Below are 24,587 nucleotides of genomic sequence, written 5' to 3'. Positions count from 1 at the left end.
ATACAGAAAAGAATCATCATCCTATTTCCTCAGCCAGACTGTATGCAGAAAGATAATTCCTGAACATGAATCCTCATCAATGCTCTCTTTAAACAGGGAAGGAGCTTTGGACACAGTAAGCATTTGTTAAGCGGTAGCATGTGTCTTCCATCAGCTTTATTTTTGTGCAGAGATCACCATGTACTGTACTAGAGGCACATCCGGACTCAGGTACACAGCTTTAACTCTTCCTTAGTGGAAGAATGTTTTCCACTGGACTTGCAGAGAATGAGCGCATTGTAGAGAATTCCCGCTGGAAAGTCTGGAGATACAGCACAGCTCTTGTTAACATTTGAAGGGAGAATGTATATATTTTTCAATTCTCTGTTTACTTCCTTCATCTCCTAGGATTATTCTCTACACCAGACATAGGGAAGAGTCTGTGTTCTGAGACATGATTTTCACAGCACAGTCTCAGACCTCCTACTGGAGAATGTTTACAGTTATCTTCCCCTGAGCTAACCCGCCCCAACTATTTATCTTTATTAGCACGAAATATCGTGTTCTCTCAAATGCTCAGAGACTGAACTCCGTTTGAGACCTGCTGGTACTGATGAAGAAGCCAGAATTCACTTAGAAAGAAGAAACTGAGGCAAAGGCAGTTTGACTTTGAAATTTGTAGTAACATTCAGAATCATGGATAGTATATTGAGTTCTACCTCCAAACACAGGTACTGTAGTGATAAAAGAAAAACTGGAGAGCCAGAGATGCCGTCCACCCCAGCAAAAGAGAGTATGTAAAGTGTGGGGTGTACTGGTGCCTGCCATTGGAAAATCAGGGCTGGGATACAATTAAACGTACTTAGCTAGTCAGAGGGGGGAAAGAAGATCTCCAATTTGCCCCCCCCTTCACACTCACACTCTTCTCCTATAGACTGGGAAAGAAGAAAGAAACATATCATTACTGATGTTTCTATTTTTTGATACTTGGGAGGCACTCAAATACTCCAGTGATGACAGGAGTCCCATAACTAGATTGAGAATAGAGAGAAAGAGGCAGAATAAATACCCACTTTGCCAAATCCTGGCATCAAGTTTCTATATGCAACTGCCATTTAGTTCTGAATATTAGATATGTAATTAAGGCCAGATATGTGACACTTGGTGGGCATTATTCATCAGCTGTTAATCCATGCAGACGGATTCATGTTTGCATGATGGCTGCATTCATAACAACAGAAGCAGGAGGACAAACTCAAGAGTCAAAGAGATCATCCAGAGAGTTGATGATTTCAATACAGAGCTGCAGTTTAAAACATACTCCACCTATTGCACAGACTTACCCACTGTGTCACAGGGTTCGTCTTTGTGTACGCAGAAATCTGTCCTAAAAAGAAAACAAGAACACAAGTCAGGTGTATACGGTGCTTCAAGAACAGATTAGAGAAAAGCAGTGGTCTATAAACCACAGTTCTGAAACATTCCCAGCTATCAGGAATGTCAAGGTCCTTCAACTGCTGTGTATTATACATAACACACAACAGCACTGACTGTTATTTCAAGATGACGAGTTATTTTGATAGTTCTACTCATCCATTCAAAGTCAAACCTAGGGTTCTTAAGATCTAACATGCAAGAGAGAACTGCCACATTAGGCAGCAGGAAGCTTTCATGTTTCTAGGACATCAGTTTGTCAAAAGCCTAGACTAAAACTAGGCCACTCACTTTCACATGGTATTGCCCTCAAAATAAGGAGGAGTCATGCAATCCTGCAGCATAATCTGAAACGTGGGGGAGGAGAAATCCGGGGACATTGTACATGGTTATGTAGGACTGAGTCCTAGAGAACAAGTTGGGTAGGAATCACAAAAAAAAACTACCCTTTCAAACTCTCTCCTTTTTAATCTATTTCATTCTTTCACTCTGTATATTTTTTTTTCTTGCTCCACAAAACCAGAAAGAAAAAGGAAAGAACCAGAAATAAAACAAAAGAAGGAAGCAGAGTGGGGAAAAAGTAAGCAAAATATTCAAATTGGGATAGACAAACTGGTTCAAATAAAATATGACCCAGCATGAATTTTCATCCAAGACTTGAAACAAACACCAGTCTTTCGCCAGGTTCAAAAGAGTTCAACCAACCTGTTTTCCCACCTTTTTCATATCTCATTGTACTTCCTGGGTTTGACCAGGATAGGAAGCTGATTATTATGATTATTATTATTATTATTGTTTGTACCACATTAAGACCTAGGATCCGATTGGATAGGATCTAGATGCTGTAGAAACATAGAACAAAGAGAGGGCCCCTGCCCCAAGGAGCTTACCATCTAAGTAATATCAAAATATCACAAAAATGATCCTTCTCGTGAGATTTCCAGCCCAATTTACAACATAAAATATTTTTCAAATTAAAATAGGTTTGCATACATTTAAATGAGCATCAGAGCATCTCCACTGTCATCTCTTCACCTTTGAGAATTTTCCTTTTCAGCTTCTGCTTGAGCAAAGAGTGCTAGCTACCCCAGGAGCACTGCCTTACAGATAAGGAGGCAGGGAAATCTATTAAAGCTGCTAAGAGGCACCAAGGATCACTTCAATCTGAGTGAAGCAACAGACTTGTCATTGCTACGACTGCACTTTCAAGCCAGGGTAAGTGAGCGCAAAAGTTATGCACATACATCGTGGGTGTGTGGTTATAAATACCTGGCCCATAGGTGGGATTTTGTGTTTATGGGGTTGGGTTTTTTTTTTTTAATATCTTTTGAGTTTTTTGGGGGAGGGGGAAGGGAGGTTAAAAATAGTGTACTACTGGAATAAAAATTTAAAAATGGGATTTTTCAGAAGAGAATAATAGAGTTAGATCCCAAACCCCCATGTCAATGAGAGTTGGGCCCATAACACCACTATGCTTTTTTGCTCAAGTTGTTAAAAAAAAATCTCAGCTCAAGTTAGTTAAAAATATTAAGCAACTGAAAATTAACAACTGTCAAAATTCATATAAAAAACCACCCTGAATATTTCCAATCTTACATTTCATGGCAAAAGAGCTACGATAACAGTCATCATCAAACTAAAAATCAGGCAGAAACAAACAAACAAACAAACAAACAAAATCAGGAGCAGTCACCATGCCCTGGCCAGGGATTTTATCTTTCAGAGCAGCATTGCTGTATTTGACACCTTGGGGTTCAAACCATTTCAAAAGACAACTGATGCTCTTGACTGAACTGACACAAGAACAATTCCTGTGTTCCCAGAGCCAGCTTGGCAGAGGTTTATTTAAGGACTTGTTATATAAATTAGTAAATCAATAGCTGCTTTTATTGTGACAACAGATAGCTGAACTACTAGTAGATGGCAGGGGGCCATCGTTAGAAATGAATCTCTTATGGGACCAGCTATCTTAGCAAATAATGCAACACAAGTCTTGCGCTCTGTTGTTCTACTGCGAAAGGTGTCCGGTGGTTTCAGTCAACTCAGGAAAATTACGACTATTCCATAAAACTAGTGGCCTCGTAAATAATTCAGCCCAACTGGCAGACTATGACCAACCTCTATGGAGGTGGAATAATCCCTCACCTCTAAGTGGGCTGGTACCTCTTGGTCATGGTGGTGCTCTTAAGTGAAGCAATAAAAAGAAATGTAACATTTCATCTGCCATGCAGTATGTTGCAGCTGGGTTTGAGAATAAAAAACCTTCAACTGTCTCTAAAATACATAGCCAAGAAACCCATCCTTCTGCTCAGCACCTTGCATCCAACCATTCTACTTTCGGTCATACTGACCATTTGTCAGGCTTTCATAAGAATACAAGAACATACGAATGGCCAAACTGGGTCAGACCAATGGTCCATCTAAGCCCAAAATCCTGCCTTCCAACAAGGGCTGATACCAGATTCTTCAGAGGGAATGAACAGAACAGGGCAATTCTGAGTGATCCATCCCATTGTCCATTCCCACTATCTAGCAGTCAGAGGCTTAGGGACATCCACAGCATGGGTTTGTGTCCCTGACCATCTTGGCTAATAGCCACTGATGGACCTATTCTCCATGAACTCATTTAATTCTTTTGGCTTTCACAACATCCCCTGGCAACACCCCTTGACTGTGCGTCGTGTGCAGAAATACTTCCCTTTTATTTGTTTTAAACCTGCTGCTTATTAACTTCATTGGGTGACCCCTTGTTCTTGTGGAATGCTGTGTTTGTTTGTAAATGGTCTCCCACCACTACAATGGAAGGATTTCCCCCTCTATGGGGGCACTTACTATAGAATGCAAATGGGGAAAAAGCCTATTTTCTATTTCATCAGGCAAAAGTAAATTCCCAGAAGCAAAATGTCCATGGTTATTTTTCATGAACACAGCCAGCATGCTGGAATCAGAGTTCTCTTTGGAGGCTGACCCTAAAAATTCTGTTTCTAGTTCTAAAGCAGCTGCAGCTGCTGAAAATCCAGCTTCTGCTTTTTCTGGCTCAGCTATTTCTGCTGGACATGCTGTTGCTTCCATATCCTCCGTGGCTGGTTCATCTGTACAGTCTGGGGAGGATCCAGGGACACACACACATGCTTCTAAAGCCAAAAGAAGAAAACCTAATTTCCCTGCTACACAAATAAGAACTACTGGGCCAAAGGTCTTCCAAGCAACACAACATCCTTTATGTTGCAGGAACGGGAATGGGCTAGAACTGCAGGAAAGGGGAAACACTGCAATTACATGCTGCTGGCCTATTGCGCTGGGTAGATGTGGTTCTTCTGAAGAAGACCAGTGGTCCTGTGCCCAATTTTCTCACAAAATTAGCTGCCCTTCGAGTCTCAAATTCGCAGCAGTTGTAGCTCTCCAGCTATTACTATAAAACCCTCCAAATCCATTTAGCCCAGAGAAAGCAGCCCTACAGTTTTCCTCAAGTGACTGACTCCAACTCGTTTAGCATGACACCAAGCATTTAATTTCATAAGCTGCTGAGACAGAGGGCATAGATGAAATGCTCCACTTCTCCCTGACACTGCCTAAAACCCCATCAGAAATTATTTGCATGCCTCACCGTGTCACAGGGGATCAAAAGGTTTGTGCTGAAAATTAGCATAACTGGATGCACAGATGAAGTTCAACCAAAAAAAAAAAATATTTATTTATTTAGGCCCTGAACCAATAAAGCACATGTTTTGCTATAAGCAGGATGTGTATTAGTCCCATTGACTTCAAAGGGACTATTTACCCTGCATAAAAAGTTAAGCATATACTTAGGTGTTTTGCTGGATCAAGGCCTTAGTGATTGCACCGAATACAGAGCAGATGGGGGATCCTGCACCAACTTCAGAGGAAACTGCAGTCATATACAAAGGTGTATTTTGAGGAACTCTGCTAGCCCACTGCACTGGCATGGAAATTATTGACTAAATATCCTATAGCCCACTTTTATTTAACAATCAGCAGCATCCCATGATATTTTGAAATGACGACTTTAATCGACATGCCTAGAGAAGAGAAAAGAAAATGCTTTGGGGAGGGACTTTAATAATGCTAATCACTGAAAGGGTGAAAATTTATCCTATAGAATCCTGTTCATTTAGACACTCCTGTGGCTACTCTCTCTCACTGACAGCAGCCAAATGCAGTTCAGATGAGTTCAAAGTACTCATTCTCAACCGTGTAAGCAACTTAAAGAGGGAGAAAGAGTTTTAAATGGCCCTTGTTAATAAATTCCCCAAAGCACAGACAGAGGATAAGAGGAGACACCATTTATATAAATGATTGGAAAACGTGAAATAAAATTCTGTACTGAATAAGACTCTAGAACAACAATATTCCCTGAATTTCATCTTTTGCAGCTTTGCTTTTTACCCTTATTTCACTGTTTCTGTATCAAGCAACCAGAATTTAGAACTACAAACCACTTAATCTGTCGGCACTCACCAAATGCATCCCTTTTTATGAAAAATTACTAACTTGATTATTAGTTGTCATTGCCATTTACTGTCATTAGGCTAAATCTGTTCCATGGGAGATGTTGCTATAAAATGACCATCCTTCTACAAGGATCTTGGTGAAATAGCACTGCATATATCTGGATTCATGATGTACAACGATACAGGAAGACTTTCTCCAGGAAAATGCATTATGGGACATTGGAGTAAAGTGTTGGGAAATAAAGAGATAATTTTCCAAAGAGTGACAATGCTATTGTACCTATACAGAACAGGAAGAACCTCGATTTTTTGTTCTGAATCTTTGATTTCTATTGACATTCAAAATCCTTCTTCCCCACAGATACTTTAATTTAAAACCACAATTGCAGTTTTTAAAAAATAGTAGAAGATGTGGAAACACTTTTTCTATTCGCATTATAAACAGAAAAAAGTACAAGGATAGATGATAATGCTGGATACAACACTATTCTGTCCTATAGGTAAATATGGGTAACATCCGTTGGGTTTGAACCTTATACTGGCATGGCGTATTTGATCACTATATAGAGTCACAAAAGGATCCTGTACAATCTTTGCTATGCACCGACAGAGCGAACAAGTTCTGATGGTGTTCCAGTGCCACGGTGGATCAAGTAGGTAAGTGCTGGTTCTAAAGGGAACACCCACAAGCTGTCACTTTTATTACGGTTGGGTTGTGTAGAAGGAACCAGGGCAAATATGTAGACCAGAAGCATTCAAAAGGGAGAAAGATCTTTCACGGCCACTGAAAGAACAACAATTTTTTAAAAATGAAGACAAATCACTCCATTCTGTTCTGTCTCATCCATACAACGCAGCACTCCACAGGCTAGCATGAATGAGGGACAAACATCAGCAACAGTGGAAAACTGCAACTGGAATTATTTGCTGATCAGATGGCCCATACAAACAGGACCAGTACACCAGCTCCACTGTACCTGGTAACAAAGACAGCAGCGTCCACAGGAGGAGTATCATCTCTTGCACCAGGAACCTGATTATTGCCAAGATATTTTGCTCCACCGTACTCTTCATTTTGCCAGTGACAAAAACTCTCCAGAGACCTCTCTCCATGGTGCCCAATGGACAGTTTTGCCTTTAGAAAACAAAAAGAAATTTAAAGAAAAAAAGATCAGTCAAACTAGGAGGTATGTATGTCTATGTAGCGTAAAACAATTAAGTGGCAAGCATACAATTTAAAGTTATACTTGTGAAGGTTATACGTGCATCATCCAGAGCTTTAATATGGGACCTGAAATTCAGCACCAAATCGCTGACCTCTACCACTTCACCTAAAAAACTAAGCCCATCAGTTGGTAACAGTAGCAAACTTCTTTGGGAGTACTAGGCCCAAAGGATTTATAGGATTCAGAATTGTGTTTTTGATTCCTTGTCTATGCTATTAAATCTTTGTAACAGCTAATCCCTAGCCTAACTGGTGATTTTAGAGTAAGACCACAGCAGCTGTAGGGAAGCTTTTTTAGAACTTACAGGACGGTTTCGAAGGAGGACTAGTTTGGTCACTCGAATGCTGACTTTAATTCCGAGGCTCTGGTGTTGAAACATATTGTACACCTGTCAAAACGCAACAGACAACATGTCAGAACGTCAAAAAGGAAAAAGTTAACTAAAAGCAGATGAGGGACCTAACCAGGACCAAAAAGAGATTCTCTCCACTCAAAAAAAAAAAAAAAAAAAAAAAAAAAAAAAAAAAATCCTAGAAAAAACAAAAAGGTTGGCTCAACCCAAAAACAAACATATTGCATTATTAAACAAAAATGCAGAATTATAAAAGGAGCTACTGTATGCTGCTTTAACCCAGAGTATATGGTAGATGGTAGCAGCTACAACTCTCAAACAAATAAAATGCATTTTCCCTATTACACATCATTTGGCTTCACCATACCGAACAACTTTTCACACCCCCTCCAGCAAGGTTTACCATTTGGGACTGATCCACCCAATAAAACAGATCAGGGTTTTTGTTTTTTTTTTAAAAACCCCAGAACTAGTAACAATGTGCTTTAACAAGGTTAGCCAAGGGAAAAGGTGGGCTGGAGAATAGAGGAAGGGAAATATATTCCAAAGGAACATTAAGTAGAAACTAGAGATTTCAGAACCACAGACATGTTAAAGAATGGTAGCTAATACTTCAGCTTCAGCATTTAAAACGTCATTGATATCTGAATGCAAAAATGAAATAATGGTGTGTTTTAGACTTCAGGAAATAGAATGGAAAAGCAATTTCCCTGTGTTGTTTTCATATCTTATATAAGAAAATAGTAATAAGTCAGCACATAATGACACAAGCCTCAGGAAATACAAAAATAGTGCCGGAAACTACCTTACTGCTATCTCCAGATTTCACATTCCAGCTCAGAGAGTTCACCTCATTTTATAGGTTAGAACACAGAACTCTAATTGATCCCAGAATAACATTCCACCCTTTTCTCTGTGTACAACTGCTTTGCCTAGACCTCATCAAAAAAGGTGTGAGCAGGGAAAAACATTATAAAGTATTGGAAACTTTTTAAAACTTTGGGACAAATGCCACACTCCCTACTCAGGCAAAAAAAAATCAAAGCCACAAAAGATATTCTCCTGAGAAATGATGACAAGATTTGGTCCTGTTCATTACTTGAGTCTCCTTTGGTTGTCAATGTTATTCAGACTACAGACCAAGACCGGATCTATTTTTCCCCCTACAGTGAACCCACTACATGAACATATTGTGGGGGATCATGTTTTCAAAACCCTAAGTATGCACTTAATTTATGCACGTCCTTAGGTGCTTCCCTGAACAGGAGGGATTTAAACTGGTGTTTAAGTGGTTTCTCAATCCAGGCCCAGACTAGGAGCCAGCAGCTCCTGAGTTCTAATCCCCATTCTAACCTCCTGTATGATTTTGGTAAATTCACTTATCTTTTCTGTAGCCCCTTTTACTCATGTGTAGAATTTGTTTGTACTACTTGCCTACCGCATAGAGGTGTTCTGACGATCTCTTAGGCCTGGTCTAAATGAACACCTATTTCACGGAAAGCTGGGGAGTAAATTTACCCCACAGTAGCCTGCTGCAGACTGACTGTCCCTGTGGGATCCTGCTACTGTGCACTAACAGTTCCCTCATGCACTTTCATAGAATCATAGAATCATAGAATATTAGAGTTGGAAGGGACCTCAGGAGGTCATCTAGTCCAACCCCCTGCTCAAAGCAGGACTAACCTCTGCTATATCATCCCAACCAGGGCTTTGTCAAGCCGCAGCTTAAAAACCTCTAAGGATGGAGATTCCACCACCTCCCTAGGTAACCCATTCCAGTGCTTCACCACCCTCCTAGTAAAAAACTTTTTCCTAATGTCCAACCTAGACCTTCCTCCCTGCAACTTGAGACCGTTGCTCCTTGTTCTGTCATCTGCCACCACCGAGAACAGCCTAGCCCCATCCTCCCTAGAACCCCCTTTCAGGTAGTTAAAGGCCGCTATCAAATCCCCCCTCACTCTTCTCTTTTGCAGACTAAACAAGCCCAGTTCCCTCAGCCTCTCCTCATAAGTCCTGTGCTCCAGCCCCCTAATCATTTTTGTTGCCCTCCGCTGGACTCTCTCCAACTTGTCCACATCCTTTTTGTATTGGGGGGCCCAAAACTGGACACAATATTCTAAATGCAGCCTCACCAATGCCGAATAGAGGGGAATAATCACTTCCCGTGACCTGCTAGCAATGCCCCTCCTAATGCAGCCCAATATGCCATTGGCCTTCTTGACAACTAGGGCACACTGCTGACTCATATCCAGCTTTTTATCCACTGTTACCCCCAGGTCTTTTTCTGCAGAGCTGCTGCCCAGCTCATCGGTCCCCAGTCTATAGCTGTGCATGGGATTCTTTCTTCCTAAGTGGAGGACTTTGATCTACTCCCATTTCAAAGCACACCAGGGAACTTCCAGTGCGCAGCAGCAGGGTCTGCACGGACACTTAGCGCACAGCGGGGTAGGTTTACTCCCCAGCTTGACATGAAATAAGTGTTCATTTAGACAAGCCCTTAATGTTTGAAAATGTAAAGCATTCTGTTCATAATATTCGTGTCCTCACTGTTAAACAAACTAAGGAATGAAGCCAGTGCTACATCTACAGAGCGGGCAAGCTTATGCCCCAATCCAGCCAACTGGTTCAGCACAGGTGGTCTCTTGTGCCTTCACAGAGCCCCATGGACTTCAAGCGGGCTCTTTGTGGACGGGGCTGTGCCCGGGTGGAGCCAGTTGCATGGAACCTCGCAAACTATTCTGGGATTCACCAAGTTACGCTGAAACCATGACTCTCCCCTCCAAGATAATTTGATTTTGTTGTTGCTGTTGTTTTTCAGTCAGCAGTTTCCAGTGTACCTAGACGTGCCCTGCAATTTCAACATGTGGATCTCCACCCCCCCTCCCCCCCCAATCACAATTAGAAACCAACAGTTTTGCAGTTTATTTATATTTTTAAAATACATCAACAGACATGAGTTAAAGGGTAATCTGTACTGAATGTAAGAGTAAGAGCATCCTCCTCCTTTCCCCCCTCCAAAAAAAACAAACTGGCACACATGGTTGCCCTATCTAGTCTCTGTCAAAGTACCCAACCACCAGGTGCACTAGGTTAGAGAGACGTTCTAATTGGATTTCCTCTCCACCTGCCCTCTGTTCCCTTCCACCATCCCCCGTTTCTCCTAAGCATATAAAAAATCCATCAACGTTGAAATCCAAATTCTGAACCCAGGAGTTCCAAGTGGATTAAAAATTAAGCAACAGTTCCCATATGATCAAGTTAATTCCCTTTCACTGTCATTAATGTCTTACAATGTGTGGATTTAACATACTGGAACTTGCCCAATGCCATTGTACATTATTCTAAAGCTCACTAATAATGCTGGTTACACTTGCAGAACAAAAGTAAGCACATCTTGGCAGTAGGAAGTATTGTTTCTAACATTCCAGCACTGACAATTTGCCTAATTTTGTAGGCACTGTGACGTAGGTCATGTTGTAATAGCCACTGTGTTCAGTCTAGGTATGCCCACTAGTATGTTGATATTAACGCTACATCATAAATGTATTAATTGGATTATATGACGGGGTAGCATGCAACAGCAAGTGACTTGATACGACCCAATCATATGTTCCTATCTCCAAGCTGGTAGATCACCATCATCATAAGGCTGGAGAGCACTGTAGCTGGGGCCCATGCATTGTAGTAAATCAATTATTAATGAAGTTTCAAGTACATTTCTAAAAAAAATAGCATTCACAGCTGCCAGAGGAACAGTAATACCAAATGCTCCTCATTTCAAAGAACTCTCTTATTGTTCCTCAGGGTTTAACAGGGGTAGTAAACTCTGCCTAGGACCTCAGCACGGTTACTTATAGAGCTGCAGCAATGGCACTGCAGTACACTGAAACGTACTTAATTAAAAATGCCGATGTTCTCCCATTGTACAAGTTCGAGAGAGAGAGAGAGAGAGAGAGAGAGAGAGAGAATCTCCAGATGTCTTCCTCATTTGTTATCATTTGCATCCTTCAGTTGCTAGTAAAAGGCCATGAGCATAAGGGCACTGTGAAGTCACATTTATCCATGAAGGTCTGGTAGCTGGGAACGGGAGCAGTTCAACACTGCCAACAAGTAAACTCTCAACATGCAGTCAACTTGGGTGCAAGTTAACCTGTGTCCCTAAGTAAAGACCATTTGCTTCAAGATTGCCATGGAATCCAAGTTTCTGTTTAAAATAAAATAATTAAAGTATCTAGGTCTTTCCTGTGCGAAGGCAGCTTTCACTATGGCAACCATTACCTTTGCCTTCTTCACTCAGACTTGAAGGAAACCACCATTAAAAAGCAGCGTCAAAGACGTTAACTCAGCGTGGCACAACATGAACCAACAGCCCTAAGGGAGACGGTGGAGATAATTACAGTTGGGAAATTGGGTTTCCTAATGTGGAGATTCCCAAGTTTTCTCATGGTGAGGACTACATGTATTATATAGAGACTGACTCATGGGAACCTCTCTTCCCATTTGCGAAAGCGCAAACCACCCTCCTTCCCATTTGTGACTGCCTCATAACCGTGGCCACTACATCCATTCCTGACATGGAAAAGTAAGAATATTTCCTGTATTTATAGTGTCTTTTAATGAAATGAGGCAGTTGGGAACAAGGAGAGCCATCACCCCATAACCAGCCAGCTCTTTGCAGACCACCAGCAACTATTCTATGGGACCAAAGTTTAAAAATCACCATTCTAGGCTTTAACCACATAATTACTGTCTCCAGTTATAGAAAGGGAGCGGTGGACACGGGAGGACATGGTTACAGCAGCAGGGAGGGTTCTCAATCACTGACTTGAGGGCAAGGGATGGGAAGAGACCACAGGGCTGGCTAAAATAGGGTCATGCCCGTTCTCTGGCCCTGCTAACAGAGCCCCTCTTAGAGGGGGAACAAGTGACCAATCTGTTCTTTGCATTACCTTGACTCTTGCTCTGTGAGGAGTTAACAAAAACACACAGGGAATGGGGACAGTAAAGGGGAAAGCAGGTATGCAAATGGAGGAGGAATAGAGGAAAAGCAAGAGAGGAATAAAAGAACGAGATCTGTGTCCCAAAAAAGTTCCTCCTTAAAGCAAATTACCTACGCAGAGCCTTGCTGCAACGTTCCCCCCTTACGTATCAGCAACCCTTCAAGGCTGGCCCCTCAACCAGTGTATCCCATGTCTGTCTCCAACGGCTCTCATTTGGGTCTAGTTCAAATTGTCAACTACCTGGGACAGGAAGCATGGCTCCTCCTTTGCATCTGTTCAGCACCTGCCTCAGTTTCTCTGAGTCCCTTCCTGCATGTCCCCACCTCTACCCCAAAGGTTCCAGATCCCCCTAACAACTTGTGCAAGGTGGCCAAGTATCCATGAGAGCTCCTAAGCCTGCTTATTCCAGCTGAAGGGCACAAAGATACAGATCATAAATCCAGGTCTGTATCTCTGAAGAAAAAAAAAGTACATTATTTTATATGATTTTGCTACTAAAAATGCATCTCAACCGTAAATGCCAGAATGAACTTTCCCCCTCAGACCCCAAAAGAAAACTACAAGAGTAAACCAGTTTTATTCCTAAAGGCCAACATATAAACTCCTCTTAACAACATGCAAAGGATCATTAACTTCATGTTACTGCTTGCTGCTTCAAGAGGCTTTTACATTAATCACATGGTTTAGCAACAGCTGAAGAAGAATTAAGAATACATACTACAATTACTTATCCAGGCTGTATTCTTCCTCAGAAAGGGGCAAGTTCACAACCAAACTGCACTCAACATTCAATCCAAATCCAAAAATGCACTTAAATTAAAAAATGAAAGTAAATCTTCAGGTTTATAAAACCAGTAGATTACAGAACAGAAGTTCCTTTTAAATTACCATGCTATGGTTTTGGAAACCCTGACAGCTCTCTGCCCACCAAGCGAGAAATGCTTACAGAATCAGTTTGAATTGTTTGTTTTTACAATAAGTTCTGGAAAACTGTCAAAAACCATCAGAACATCTCAGTGTAAATGTTACTAGCTGAGTAAAATTACGGCTTCCGATTTTAGGTTTTAACCAATAAATACCAACAAGACACTCCAATAACAAAGAAAAAAAAATAGAGAAAGAGAGAGAGCGAGAAAAAGAGAGAAAATCCATGTTTATCCAATAAACACCAGAAAAACACCAGAAATGGTCACTTGTATCTCAGGACTTGTCTACATGGAACAGTAATTCGGACTATGGAGATGTGATTTTTAAAGTGCACTAACATGGTGTGCATTAATTGGGTTCCCTAGTGTGCTTTAATGTAGTGCTGTTTCTAACATTATATACAACTGTAATGAGTAATGTATATAATATATATTACTCATTACGGTATATGCAGAGAGAAAGCCCAGAAAACCCCCAATTTTTGGTCATCCACATAAAACATAAAAATTGCTAAAAATTATCCCGCCCCCCCCCCAAAAAAATACCCCTTGATGTCCTTCCTCAAAGCTCAGATCACCGATATTACTATTGACAGCTCAGCCTAACATTTTCAAAAGCTTCTAACTCCCTAATCTTTATGTATTTCAGAATCACTTTAATCGCACAATTTTCCCCTGAAATTGAAACTGTAGGACAAGCTATGAAGGTAAGTTAGAGAAGAAGTCATTATAGTTTCTCCATTCACAAAGAGCCAGCATCTCCTGTCAGCCTGAATGGCATTTTATTTTAAAAGGACAACAGGAAAATAACAAAAACAGGAAAGAACAAAAAGAGGGGAAATTCTTCATGAGAAAGCACAGTGTGTGCATCTCCTCCTTAACAGGCTGCATCTAATCTGAATGCAAAATGGCCACTGCTGTGAGAAACCTCCTAGTAATGTAAAGGAATAGTTAACAGAAAACAAAACCATAAAACAGTCTCATAGCTACAGAAACAGACATGAAACTGAATCTAGAGGGAGATTTTTTTTTTTTTTAAATGAAGCGAGTAACACAGCACTTTACAAGTCCACAGACAAATCTACAAACAAGCAAAGGATCTAAGGAGCTTTCACTTTAATGGAGAAAAATGCAAGATCAGATTATACAAAGATGGAAGGAGATGGTGATGGACTGGCATCACCAATGAGCAAGGAGGCAACGAGCATTTTAAAGCGGAGATTTGAAGAAAGAAAGGGAGGGTACTTGGCTTTTGGGAAATTAGAGCATAGGGAGTGCACAAAAGAAGGTATGAAGCTGAGAGTGGAAGAGGGAGACATGGCTGTTAAGTCAGAGAACGCAAAGGGGAGAACAGGAGGTAACGAGAGCAGAAAAGTAGCAGCACTGTGGCCAAGAAATCAGTGAAGAGATTCAAGCAGATGAGAATCGGCAAAGGAAGATAAATGCGCATCAGCAATCTCAATACAACAGAGGTGGAGGTGGCAAGGGACTTTTTAGGAGTATTGCATGCAGACAGAAATATGGGTCTTTATATTGTCAGTTACAAATGAAACTGGTCACTTGTACGTCCATCAATTCTAAATAGTTTAATTCTCTCTAGGATTTGCTTGCAGGTGAGCCTCAGGTTTTCCCTCTTACAATTCTGCTGACATTTTCATATATCCACGTCCCCTGCACCATCCAATCTCGTAAACGTAGTATGTACTTCAGGACTGTATGTTCAGATGGTGGCCTTTGACACCTACATTATTGACTGGCTTATTTTTTAACCCTATCATGGAACAATTTGGACTCTCCTATTTGTGAGGAAGGTGCTGACATACCTTTTGGATAAATAAAGGAAAGTTTTCATTACAAAAGTAGCAACTTCAAAAGCTTAACTCGAAGCTCTGGAGCTATGTTAGCTTGTAGTAATATATTAAGACAGTACCTTGAATGGACAATCTTCACTGGTTTTGGAAAAAGCTGTTTTACAGCTTCAATTATTGGTTTATCTAATAGAAAAGCTTGTGCCTCTAGAATGGCATTTAGGAATAATAATGAAATAATAACTAATAATCCCCCCCATCTTAAAAAAATAATAATTTATTGTCTGTTCAAGGTGCAGATCAGAGAGTGCCATTAAAAACAGAGAATTAGCTATACGGAGCGTCATCCAGCATTTGTCTCATGCAAAAGGGTTTTGCTTTGGTTTCATAATTGTTACTATTCTATTTTTTTAAAGTTCTTATTTACCAGCGGGGTCAATAAAATAGTATTTTGGAATGCTGACTCTTTTCCACAGAAACTCTTGCATCACAGATAGATATTTTAAGGTGGATCACTTGATTTAAATATAACGTATTAAATAAGCCTTTTTAATGCTTATTTTATGGTTTGACAGTAAGCATAATGGTTTACAGTACCAAGTTAAATTAATAACCCCTTGACCAGTAATGTTCTATTAGCTCAAATAAAAGCATCAATGCCAAAATTAACATTCTGGTTTCTATCAGAGGCAGCTCACTACCCTGCAGCATAACTGAACCAGTAGAGTCTAGATACTATGGGCAAATCCTCTCCGCTGACCAATATCCACAGAGAGCCCAACATGCCACAGAAGTGGCGCTGATGGGAGTGGGAGATAGGGACCCTGAGCAGCCAGTGAGCTGTGATCCACGTGGGCATCTTCCACCCAATTTAATCCAGGAAAATATCTGGCCCCCGTTTCTACAGAAACATTTCACAAACCCGTGAGGCAGGGCAGTGCTATTTTGGGGAATAAGATGGGGAACAGAGGCACACTGAGTCACTAAGTGACTTTCCCAAAGTCACATAGGAAGTCTGCAGTAGGACCTGGAATTTAAGCCAGGTCCCCTAAATGACAGTCCAGTGCCTTAATCACGTGACCATCCTTCCTTCCTCCCTCCCCGCCACGATGAAATCCTGGCCTCACTGAAGCCAATGGCAAAATCCCATTGACTTCAGTGGGACCAGGATTTCACCTGTTTTTGTTTTATTTTTTAAAGAGATTCAGACAAGCTGATCCACCAGGCAACACCCCACGAGCTGATGTCACAAAGAGGCTCTGCTGCTGCTGCTGCTGCTGCTTCTCCTCCTCTTGGGCAGAGGAAAAACCCCATGGAACTCATCCATATACAGCTCATTTATTTGGGATGTGTTCAGGGACATGGATCTGACCCTGTGCCCCACAGTGGGAGCTGGACAGTGCAGAGCATGACAATGCACTGATGGCAATTTGACACGGTTCGAGTTAATCCACTGGCAAAGAGCGTACAATAGATACCAAGATGGATTACAGGGGTTCTCAGACTGGGGGTCGTCACCCCTCAGGGGGTCACGAGGTTATTATGGGAGGGGTCGCGCGCGTCAGCCCCAAAGCATGCCAGTAAGGGTGGCACGGCAGGGGGAGGGTCATCACTTTTTGGGGGGTCGTCCCAGCCTGAAATGTTTGCAAAGGGGGGTCCCAGCAAAAAAGTTTGAGAACCTCTGGATTAGACAGATAACACATCAGTTCACAAAGGGGCAAATATAGTGTTCTCTCTTCTGCGGATGTGGGGAACTCAAGATGCGGCAGAACTGGCATGGAGTGATGGCAGAATTTTAGGTGCCCATACAGGTAGTGTATATCCCCAGTACACTACAGAGTGGATTTTAGCTGGGCCACTGGAGCTGCTAATGCACACATCTACCACCCATTGCTCCTGAAGACGTTTAGGACAGTGGATAGAGACTTTGCTCTAAAGGGATCACAATGAGACTAATCGCATCCCACTGATATAAATGTATATAGGTTTGCCTCAGACAAAAAGCAGCTTGTAAAACAGATCTGTTCAGAGAAACGTATTTTCTACCCACCCCTTGCAAGGCGTGTGGGTGGAATTCAGAGTAAGAAGGACATGGCATTGAGACGAATAACCTTTCTGTGCCCCAAACTGAACACATCCTGAAATGCAACAATGCCATTTCATAATGAAGGGATGGTAAGGAGAATAGGTCTGTTGAAGGAATACATTTTCTATGAACCAAGTCGAATAAATACAGAAACACAATGAAGCTCTGTTCAGTGAATATTCTCACAACATGCTAGACGGTGAAATAATAATAATAAAAGAGTCCGCTTGTTAAAGGAATAGATCAGTTAAATTCCCTGTGGGCTCAACCAGCCAAAGATTTCATAACACAATGGGGCCCCATTGAATCAGCACCTGTTAAAGGAATAACAGACCTGTTTAGAAAAATGCCATTGCTATGTAGTGAGGCTATGCACAGAGATGTGGCTCATTCAGCTCTTCATTGTTTGGGTTGTGTCTGGTGGATTACCGCCAAGTTTTTGTATTAATTTTTCATGCCAGTTTGGTGCTCAAGCAATGACAGAATGACAACCCAAGAGGATGAAGTCTTCTGTTCTGCTACAGAGCTGAGAGAGCACAGGCACCATGAGTGCAAGCCCCCACCACGTCCTCGCTCACATATCTCATCCCTGATTTGAAAGGACCACTGCCATTGTAAGTGGACCGTTCCGTGTCCTCATCCTTTGCCACCAGACTCTTGGCTGGGACTGCCAACAAGGGAGCAAATCAGCACCAGCCGTGAGAGGCTTTGCAAACACCCATCAGCTGAGACTAAATTCTTAAACCACCAGAACAGCTATTAACTCTGAGTCACCAAATAGCCACATTTGATATGAATTAGCAACTTAGAGGTGAAAGTGTCTCTCCCTCACATTCCTACTCCCCTGGAGCTCGTTCTTGAAATACAAGTCCATCCGCTACAATGTGCTAGCGCATCTACCTGGCATACCGTGAACAAGCGCATGGGGTTTGGCTGGATGTTGAATCAAGCCTTCAGTACACGTGCTTGCAATCTGCAACAAGGTCACCAAAACTTTTTGGTGGTAGAGGATGCAGATAGCTTAAAAAAAAAAAAAATCAAATGTATGAGATATAAAATGCGTCTCTAAAAAGCCTAAGGCCAGATCCTCGACTGGTATTGCTCCATTGCCTTCAGCCGAACTATTCCATTTTATCACTCCACTTTTCCAGAACAGATACTCCATGGAAATCTTTAGGAACCCAGGAAGTGCCATGGCAGATCAGATCTATGGCCAGTACGAGATAAGTCAGAACATGGTAGAAAACCCCCATCATGGACAATTATGGAATAATATGTCCCAAATGGACTATTCCATTTCCAGTTGGGTTATTTTTGTGCTTCTTTATAGAGGAGTCCAAGACCCAAATTTCTAATCTGGATGCAAACTTCTCTACAGTTTGGTTACTGGAATTTGATTTGGACTACTACAGAAATAGAGGAGATCTACAACGTTTAGATCCAGAGCCAAACTTCCCAAAAGTTTGGTTCTGGGATTTTGGTTCAGACTCCATCTCACGTGCTCTTACTCCATTCTGCCTACTAAACAGACATCTTCATAGAAACAGCTTCTTAAAAAGCTCCCTTGTTCCCTGTTTCAACAACAAAATTCAGAAGCTTCTTTGTTAGATGACAAGGCAACAAGTTGCTGTGGAAAGGGACTAGGACTTCAGCTGGGGAAATAGCCAGAAGCAAGACAACTCTGATGAAAGCATGTGTGCCAATGGTTTTAAGGAAAAATACTCTTAGTAATAAAGGAGGACGGAAGAGAAATACACAATACACGATAAGCAAAATGTTCTCACAAAAGAAAAGGCTTAAGAACTTTCCAAGCCCTAAATATTTTCAATGTGCATGTCATAGTGAGATCACAGAACAGTGCCAAAGTGAGAGCATTCCAAATTCTTTTATCACAAGTAGACAGTGATGTCACATCCCCTCCCAAGTGTTCTTTGTGGATGTTTTATACATTTACTCGCACAATTATGAGCGACTCAGCTCGGCTTAAGAGGGTTTTTGCAAGGTGTGAAATCCAGAGAGCAAAACAGAGAGGGGCCCTGAAGCTGAAAGCATAAACAAGACTACTTGTAATCACTACAGACCCACCCAGGAAGTAGTGAATTATCCCAGTTACCGTTTAGAAAATAAAAGTGCTTAGGGAAGTAATATTCTGAACACCTTACAAATCCATGTGGGAACACAGCTTCTGCATGCCCAGCTGTTGCAAAGACAATTATTAGATACCACAGAGGGAGACCCCAGGCTTGGAGTGGCGAATGAGGTTTCCCCAGAAGAGAACAGTTCAACCTACACTAGGCTCTCAAACCAGCTTTATTTCCAGAGGCCCAAGGAGGTTCAGATCTGAATCTCCAGATTAACACTCGCCCCTACAGTTAAACACAGGAAACAGGATGTTTTCCCGGATCTCATTCAGATGCTCTCAAAAGTTCAGGCAGCATCAAATTCAAAACGGGAGACTGGTTCAGCCTCAGCACATTGTAGATCAGAATATTTGACTCATTCTCCAAGAACAAAGTGAAATACATACCATGTTCATCACAGTGAGGATGAACCTTTGGGCAGCCTCAGCACCATGGTATTGCACCATATCAGCATCAGCCACTACCAGGGTTTCTACTGTATACTCATTGGTGAGTCGAATGGCATTTCTTCGCTCTCTCCAGTCATTCGCTGATTTCATCTTCTTTTGTCTCTTCTTTTCTAGAAAGTAAGGTACATATTAAAGGAACCTCTAGCTCTAACAAGTAGATCACAGTAAGATGCTTATACTGTACTGTATCTGGGACTTCCCTCCAAATTCAACATGGAATGAACTTTAATTAAATTAAGTTTTCATGTGATCTGTCCATCCATGGAACCAATCAGGAGTTTCCATTATGGATACATGCATAACTGTGTGCATGCGTTTGTATCGGACCATGAGAACCTATAAAAGAGGGGGAGGGAATGGATATACTGTGAGAGTGAATTGAAAAGAAAAGTAGAAAGGTAGAGAATAAGTTGCAGTTGAACCAGAAAAGAAATCACATTCATGCAAGAATTACCAAAACTGAAAATCCTGTTAGTAATAAAAGGTATCTGCATATTTTAATGGAACAAAATGATATTTAAGGAAAGTCTCGTGAAGAAAGATCACATAGGCCAGGTTTGGGATGGGAATAATACTGTGGCAGCATTAGACAATTTTAAACAATGGAAAATGACTGCTGAATGACAATTTGGGGAATTTTCTCTATCTTCTATAGGTTTTGTTTTCGCCAAAGAAGTTGTAAGAAATTTCTGTGGTCACTATTATGATTGGTGCACTTAAAAATGCTCAGGACATTAAATGTTATTGTGTCTTTGGAGCAGATTACCAAAAGATGTGGTAGATTCTCCATCACTTGGCATAATTTTCTCTTTTAGAAAAACATGAGTTGTTGGGCTAGGAATCACTGCGTGAAATCTATGGCCTGAAATATGCAGGTGATTAGATTAGATGAACATAATTGTCCCCTCTGGCCTTAAATTCTATCTAAAAATGGTTCTGTTTTTCAGAGTCCAGAAATGAAGCAATTGTCAGCTATTACATGTATATAAGGAAAAATAAATACTATATGGTATTTAAGTTAATCATTTTAGTGAGGAAATTAATGCAAAGGCCAAGTGACAAATACATTAATAAAACCGTCCCCTTCAAAGGTGAGAAGTATAATACATTTCACAGCTCAGGGAGAGATGTGTAAGGTATCTGAAGAATGAATAAGGGACAAGTTGGGCACAAATGTGAAATTAAAGCTATACTCCTCATTACAATCATAAAATGTATTTAAGTTTTTAGTTGTAAAATGAAAGAAAGGCAGACAAATAGCTTGAACCAATTTATTCTGTAATACATAAAATACCAAATCCCAGGATTCACTGAAATTATTTCCAGAAGGGTAGCACTTGCCTGCCCCATTGTTGTTTCTTACCCTTGGATGTGTGTGTATATATATATATATATATATATATATATATATATATATATATATACGCACACACATATATATATATATATATATATATATATATATATATATATATACACACACACACACACCCCTCCTATCTGTGATTTCCATTTCATGCATCTGACGAAGTGGGTTGCAGCCCACGAAAGCTTATGCCTGCAGAAATTTGTTAGTCTTTAAGGTGCTACAGGACTCTCGTTGTTTTTACTGAAATTATTAGCACTTGTGCATATGCTAAGGGCGCAAAATACTGTAGTAAAGATTCTACAATCCTTGCTCATGTGGAATACTTCCACTGAAAACATGGCACTGGGTGTGGAATATGGCATAATCAGTGGAGTAAAGTTCCCTGTTAGGGTGGCAGAATCTGCCCCTATGTTCCCATACAAAGCAGTGATATAGTACAGGTCCTCTCTGACAATAAAGTGGACATAATTTTATTTCATGCTGCAAATAAATCAAAGAGCAAGGTCATTCTAAAAAACACACTGCCTGCTTTGCACAGGAGAGAGTTTTACTTTATTGAGAGAAACAGATTTTCTCTGAGCACCTTTTACTGTGGGACTTGCTTAGGAAAGCAAGGCTCTGCAACGGGAAGATCCTGGTTTACAATGTTTATTTTATGATGCTGGTTTTCCAGCTCTCTTACATAACTCAGCTTGAACTCCCCTACATTACCAGTCTGGTAAACATGCTAGCATCCTGATAGTCAGTTTCCCCTGAATGAATCTGTTTTATTCAGCTTGCCAGACTCCAACCTTGTTAAGCTTCCTCATGCCCACCTGAAACTGACACCAGCACTTCTGTTCATTCATACATTCATTCCATCTCGTCATTCACACATGTCCATCCCAACCTCACTCACAGTTGTCTGGCAGTCATTCCAGTACCGCTCTGTGTGTGCTTTTGTCCCTTAGGCATCAACTGTCAGCACTTGCTGCATTTTTTTAAACTGAGCAAACAGTCACGACATTCAATTTTTTATTTTAAATGCACTTTGGAAAGACCCGGTTGTGGATAACAAGATAGACAGCAGCCTCTTTGCAAGCCAGAAGAGTTAATTACGTCTCAAGGTGCCCACAAATAATGAAAATCTACATGCTGCCGGCTAGAAGGAAAACAAGCCCTTCCGGAGGTTTGTAGTACCAAAGACTGCATAGCAGTTATAGAAAACCATGCAATCATTACAAAGCTGCCTGCAGAGGAGGAGAGCTCTATGTTCTTGAGTGTTTCTGAAACAAAATAAAATGGACTGTGAATACTAGAAAGGAGGAGAGCTGAGCACACCTTCAACTTGCCAGCAATGAAATGGAGATGACTTCACCCAACTTCAGTGAATAAGCTTCTGTGTTCTCTGTTCATGCACAGATTCACTCATGCTAAGCTGCAGCACTTTTATGGTTATCATATAAATATGCATGCTGGGATGCAGATTTATTCCATTAAAAACATTTTCAAGTTATAGTTGGCATTTCTGAACCTCCTTCTGGTGAGGGGCATCTTACTGGAAAGCGACAGCATTTTCCCAATAGAACTGAAGACCTTGTAATTCCCTACTGAACTCCAGGGACAGATCTTCAGCTGGTGTGAATGATTTACATATGAATGATTTACACCAGTTAAAAATCTGGCCTTAAGCTTTTATGACTTGAAGGACTTTATATCATTTTTTTTTTTAAATTTCTCCTCTCTTAAATTAAAAACACTCACCTTGAAGTGTGTCATAAATATAAATCATATGGCAGTGTGGGCTAGTGTAAAATGCAAGATCGTTTTTACAAGATTGCCATAAAATACAGCAGAAGCCAATACAGGCTGCCGGAAGGATATGTACTGCATTGGATAAGACTTGCATGTTTTAAGGCCAAAAGGGACTGTTATGATCACCTAGACTGATGTCCTGCACAGCACAGGGCCTGATATCCTCATCCAGTAATTTCTGTATCAAGCATTAGGTGGACAGAAGGTTCCTGCAAGAAGATTGTACTTAATACAACACTTTCAAATTCCTGCCAATTGTAAGCAACTTTGTGTTTCAGGGAATCTTGTAAGGTAAGAAATATCTTTCTCAAGGTCCCAAAAATACGGCTGAGAACTGAGGGGCTCATGTTTCACATAGCGCAAGACAGGGCATAGGAGATAAAGAATGAAATCCAGATCATCTACGTACGCCTGGAAGCTACCTGTCTGGGCAGCAGACACCTTTCAGAACAAACACAGTATGTACAGGGGGAATGCCTGACATTTAAATAGGCACCACTGCTAAGTCCAAAGGATTTGAGTAATGTCCACCATCTTTTTCTGCCTGTCTTTGGAAAGCAGCAAACCTTTCTCTTGCCATTCTAGATTCTCTCTGCATTAGTGTTTCTCCAAGCATCAGCATGCCAGTAGAAAAAGTCCTTTGTTTTACAGAGCAAGCTAAGAGTTGTAAGGCTTGAGGTTGTTTTCAGCTAACAAGTTGTAATTCAAAACTCATGTAAATAGCTAACGAGCATACCTGATCCTCAAGGACAATGGCTAGTGTAAGCACCCGATGGCTCAGGAAGCCAGATGTCCTCTTAGTGATTCTAATTCCAATGAGAACAGCACATTTGCTTTTAGAATTTCTCTCACCTGCCACCTATCTATAAGGACCCCCCACTTCTTCCTCCACCCTACTCCCCACCCCGAGTATAACCCAAGCATCCTTGACGTAAGCAGAGTGATTAAAAGTGTCTCTGCATGTATGTAACGGGTCATTATCACTGTTGTCCCATTCGGAGAGAAAAATGTCTGAATTTGTAAGTGAACAGATAAAGAATTTAAAATGTACTAAGTAAGCGATAAGAAAGTGTATATAATTGACCACTGTAACACCATGAAATTGAAGATGATTTATCAGACTTCCCGGTATCATGAATAAACCTCTTCAGTATTGCCTGTGCTGCCTGATTCTTGGAGAAAGAATCCTTCGGGCTTTACAGAGTTAATCTCCTCCTATTTGCACTTCCTAAGCAGGGAACCTTTACATTAAAGAGATAAAAAAAACCCCTCTTTGTTAAAGTTCATCTCCGGAGTCTCCCACCAGGCACAGAAGGGCATAATTCCTTGCACCAGCCCGGACACTGTAATGGGGTGGGGGGATTTAGAAGGGAGTCTCATCCTTGCCCTTCCTCAAGGTTTCCGCTGTGGACAAGCAGTTCCTAGTAGCAGGAGTGGAGGCTGCTGAAGTGATGCTGAAACAGCACATGTGCTGGCCACACCCCTTTCCAGCCAGCACCGCCCATGTTTTCATGTTGCACTGCTCTCCTAGTCTCCTCTCCCCCATACACA

The 24,587-nt window shown here is 41.2% G+C and overlaps 1 protein-coding gene across 4 annotated transcripts in view; it reads right to left on the bottom strand.

Moving 5' to 3' along the window:
- The window catches only part of ADAMTS17 (ADAM metallopeptidase with thrombospondin type 1 motif 17), a 251,693-nt gene that overhangs the window by 194,862 nt on the left and 32,244 nt on the right, over positions 1–24,587 (bottom strand). For 3 of the 4 annotated variants that reach the window (XM_067555596.1, XM_067555597.1, XM_067555599.1), the window contains exons 4-7: positions 19,811–19,983; positions 7,416–7,499; positions 6,863–7,020; positions 1,323–1,366 (exon numbers count right to left, since the gene is read on the bottom strand). In XM_067555596.1, the coding sequence (XP_067411697.1) occupies positions 1,323–1,366; positions 6,863–7,020; positions 7,416–7,499; positions 19,811–19,983 (459 nt within the window). The remainder of the gene's footprint in view (positions 1–1,322; positions 1,367–6,862; positions 7,021–7,415; positions 7,500–19,810; positions 19,984–24,587) is intronic. The other variant, XM_067555598.1, reaches the window with a different exon arrangement.

The sequence above is a fragment of the Emydura macquarii genome, unplaced genomic scaffold (assembly GCF_026122565.2).
Source record: "Emydura macquarii macquarii isolate MOO-44397 ecotype Brisbane River unplaced genomic scaffold, CSIRO-AGI_Emac_v2 contig_1644, whole genome shotgun sequence".
NCBI lineage: Eukaryota > Metazoa > Chordata > Testudines > Chelidae > Emydura > Emydura macquarii.
The sequence above is the reverse complement of the archived record's forward strand: the minus strand, read 5'-3'. Positions and strand labels throughout refer to the sequence as shown.